This window comes from Podarcis vaucheri (assembly GCF_965113315.1).
Source record: "Podarcis vaucheri genome assembly, chromosome: 12".
Taxonomy (NCBI): Eukaryota; Metazoa; Chordata; class Lepidosauria; order Squamata; family Lacertidae; genus Podarcis; species Podarcis vaucheri.
Window position 1 is genome coordinate 14,960,983 of NC_138750.1, and position 3,939 is coordinate 14,964,921.

Here is a 3,939-nt window from a genome sequence, read left to right on the forward strand (position 1 = left end):
AAGCTTTGTTCGTAGTCCATGTAAGCATATATCAAAGTAAATTTGTTAGTTTTTAAGATACCACAAGTTGTTCTGTAGTACCTTATTTGTGTTTTCCTTTCTGGGGGTGGGGGAAGGGGGACGCTATTTTTATAAGTTGCTTGGGGTCACTTTTGTGAAATAAAGAGGCTAATTAATGCAAGCTGTTGTGTGTTGTATTAAGTGCCTGTCAGGGAAAAAGGCTGGGTATAAGTAGTAGTAGTAGTAGTAGTAGTAGTAGTAGTAATGCATATTAGGGGCAGGTGGGGCTTATCAACCAGGGAAAGTAGCACATCTAGAAACCTCCACTGCCTTGCAGGGTATCTTCAGGAAAAGAAAAGGCTAAGGCGTAAACACTACATAAATCGTCCCTAAGATGGTTGGATTGTTTCCTTGCATGCCTCCTTTCGGCAAGTCCTGCAGCCAAGCTGGTGCCAAACATCTCTGCTTTCCTTTGGACCACATCAGCAAGGCAGAGAGGGAGTTCTTTTCTTCTGGGCAGCCCAAGACCACCAGACACACTGCCCATGTTTGCACCCCAAGGAGGTCACTTTGGTGCTGCTAATGCAGTGGTTTGACTGCAGTCACACTCCATTGTCTCTTGAGACAGATGCCAACAACCACTACTTATTACTATCGTCACCACCATCAATATGCAAATTTTGTGTTGCTATTGTTTTGGGAATTCAATCTGGCCTCCAACCACCTTTATCCAGCCCTGAAGACATACAGGAATTTAAGGTTTGAGTTCTCCTGTCATATTGCTCTTCCCAGTAGCATTGCTAGTTCAGCTGTGGGCAGAGCAGCAAATCTGCAAAGAGGCAGAGAATTCTACGGCTTCTATGACTGTGGTGGAGCAATAGGAAGAAGGTTGTTCTCCCATTGTGCCAGGATAATTGGCTGTTTGGCTTGTTAATCCCGAGTTCCACTTAACTAAGTTGTTTCTCCTCCGCACCTGACAGAGAAGAATGTCTTTCTAAACCTTTGATAGCTGTTCTTTTGATTGCAGATAACTTCAAATGAGAAGCACTCTGAAAGCCTGAAGAATGATGGAGAAACGCTTGTTCGCACACTAGAAAGATTGGCCCAGACTGCCAGGTGAGTTCCCCTTAGGCTTCCTGGAATTTCCAGGCTGTGTGTACATTCCTCCCCTTTCATCTGTCTGCAATCACCTCCCGCACTACAAGCTTCTTGTATTACCAGCCCACCCCCTCCTACACAATACTACCATCAAAATTCCTTTCATTCAAAGCTTTCTAGCTTTCTCTCTCAGCTACTTTTCTTTGGATCCTCTGATGTGGCAGACCAGAGCTATGTGGCACATTTCCTTTCCTTTCTTTCCCTTCCAACATTGCACCACACATCCCCATACTAGTCTGAGAGTCCTGCATGCTGCCTGTGCCTTCTTTGAGACAAATGACAGTAGGGGGTCTTTAAATCCTTTGAGGTACACAGAATGGTGTGTCTTCTTGCAAAGTAAATATGTGACGACCTGGATGTCCACTGATAGTTCTCAGTCATCCAGATCCGCTAATGCAAGCAGCGTCTTATTCCACAGCAGCTAAATCCTAACTCCTCCTGGCAGCACACAACCGCCAACCCCCAGTGCTTGCTTTTAGGATTGCTGCTAGTTAAGCCAGCCACTCTTTGCCACAGTAGTTACTGCCAGCCACTGTTACTGCAGTAAGGCATGGCAGCTGCTGAGCCCACAGCAGAGCAGGAGACAAGTCCTGGCGCCTGCTTGGCTGAGCTAAATGTTCCCTTCCTTGTGGGAGGACACCTAAGTTTGATTCTGCTGGGGTCGTTGCCGTAGGATCCAGCTGAATGACATATTTTGGAAGATTAAGTGCGTGGATTCTAATTAGGGATATTATCTGAAAACCTCCATGCCAATACTTGTGCTAATACTTCTGAAACTGATATACTAACACGTGGGCCTCGACTCCTTTATCCGTATTGTATGTATTTTTGTAATATAGAATTGTTGCCCATTTGTGGGGAGGAAAAAGGAAGTGGCTTGGACATAAGCTGTTTCAGATTGATTCCTCCTCCATCCCTAATCCCTAAGCCTAATAACCTAATTGTGGCATAGCTCATTATGTATATCTCATTTCCCTTAGTTTCAACAAAATGTTTACTCTGATTTTCAGAGAAATGGCTGTTAACTGGGTATTGGCAGTGGACATGTGCTCAGATTTTAGTGGAGTCATGACTTAGGCGTGTCACATTCTCTTTGCCCCCGTTTCCTGTCTGTAAAATGAGAATCTCAGTTTACTGCACCTCATTATTAAAAACATCTTTATAGTTTCTACCCGTCTTTAAAGCATGTTACCCACTGTGTTTGCCTTAGGGTGGGATATAGATTTAATACATTGATTAAAGAAAATCTCTGCTTAGTCATGAACTTCTTGGCGGCCTTGGGCAAGGCACCACTTTGAGTCATTCCCCGTTGCATTGCTCATCTGGTACACAATGAACTAGCAAGACGTGTGGCGCTGCACCTCCTGATAGGAGGCCTCAGTGCTTCCCCATGACTAGTAATTCTAGTTTCTCTTGTGGCTAAGTAGCCAATAGTTTTTTTCAAAGAGCACTTAATTCCAATGAGCATTGGCTTTTTAGGATTCTGTATCAAGCCCTTATGAAGCAAAACCTCTTTGGTTTAGATAAACAGGGCTCTTTCTTCATGCCCCTCCCTCCAGAGCTGCCCTGTCTCTACTGCAGATAGGTAGTTCTTTTTCTCTGTAGAAAAATCTTTTTGAAGTACCTTTGGTACCTTTTTACCTTCTGCCTTGTTTTTCCCTCCCTGCATGTACATGCATGTAGTTCATTGGATTGTAGTCTCTTCCCTTGTTTTTTTTATAGTGCCCTTCATCTGTGCTCTAGGTGTTAATTAAATAGCCTCTTGCTGTTTTTAAAAATGTTGTGCAAGTATGGTTTGATTCCTGCTTATGCCTGAAGACCATGCATCTAAAAAGCAGGCAGCACCTCAACTTTGATCTAAGCCAACTTGCTTTTTCAGCTAAGCCATTTGCCTGCATTCCTATATTACATGAGTAGTTATTGACTCAAGTTATCGGCAACACATTTTCAAACTACATAATTTGTGTGGAGTATGCAACTGTCGGACTCTTAATTCTCACTGGTCCCAGCAACTATTGCCAATGGTTAGGCATTGTGGGGGTTGTAGCAACAACTGGAGGGACACAGATTACATTATGTGGATATTAGGTTTGTACAAAGTACATTGATTGAATGTTTACATTTTAGGGGATGATTTCCAGGCAGAGCTGCTGAAGAAGCCTATGGGGAAGCCAATGCTTTCTCCTAATCCTTAACCCTAAACATCAGTCCCATCCCACTTTTGATGCCTTTTTTCCATTTTTGGTCGGGGTGGGGAGGGTTGTCATTGTTACTACATCCATTTTCTGCTAGTTTTCCACTTCAGTATCAAAAGTATTAAGTGAGGCACAGTAGGCAGACCCTGTCTTTTTTCCTACATGCATTTTATGCCTCTTTGCTTAGATGCTGCCAACATTCATCACTCTCACCCCCCCTACCCACCCCAAATTCTCTTTTCTCTTCCACGAGAACCAGGTACTTTCCCTGGGTTAGCTACCAATTCATCTGTGTTGCAACTGATATAAGAATCACTCTAGGCTGCTAAGCCAAATGCTGTAACTATATTATGCTTATTATGCTACATGAGCTCACCAGGAAAAGAGCAAATCGTGCTGCCTAGATTTTAGAGCACTGAAACAATTTTGCAGAGGGACAATGGCTTTTTAAAGGCAGGAAAATTTCTTTAACAGATAATGTGGCAGCTGTGGGTCGAGATGGTATATGGAATTAAACCTGCTCGTAGTTCTCTGTCATTCCTCTTGCTGTATGATGCTAAACTGGCTTCCCTCTTCCCTTTTTTAG

The 3,939-nt window shown here is 43.4% G+C and overlaps 1 protein-coding gene across 6 annotated transcripts in view; it reads left to right on the forward strand.

The window, feature by feature from the left end:
* The window catches only part of ULK4 (unc-51 like kinase 4), a gene marked incomplete at its 3' end in the record, with an annotated part of 181,476 nt that overhangs the window by 175,853 nt on the left and 1,684 nt on the right, over positions 1-3,939 (forward strand). For 5 of the 6 annotated variants that reach the window (XM_082192968.1, XM_082192967.1, XM_082192970.1 and 2 more), the window contains exon 36: positions 1,028-1,116. In XM_082192968.1, the coding sequence (XP_082049094.1) occupies positions 1,028-1,116 (89 nt within the window). Of the gene's footprint in view, positions 1-1,027; positions 1,121-3,939 lie in introns of those variants that run through there. The other variant, XM_082192971.1, reaches the window with a different exon arrangement.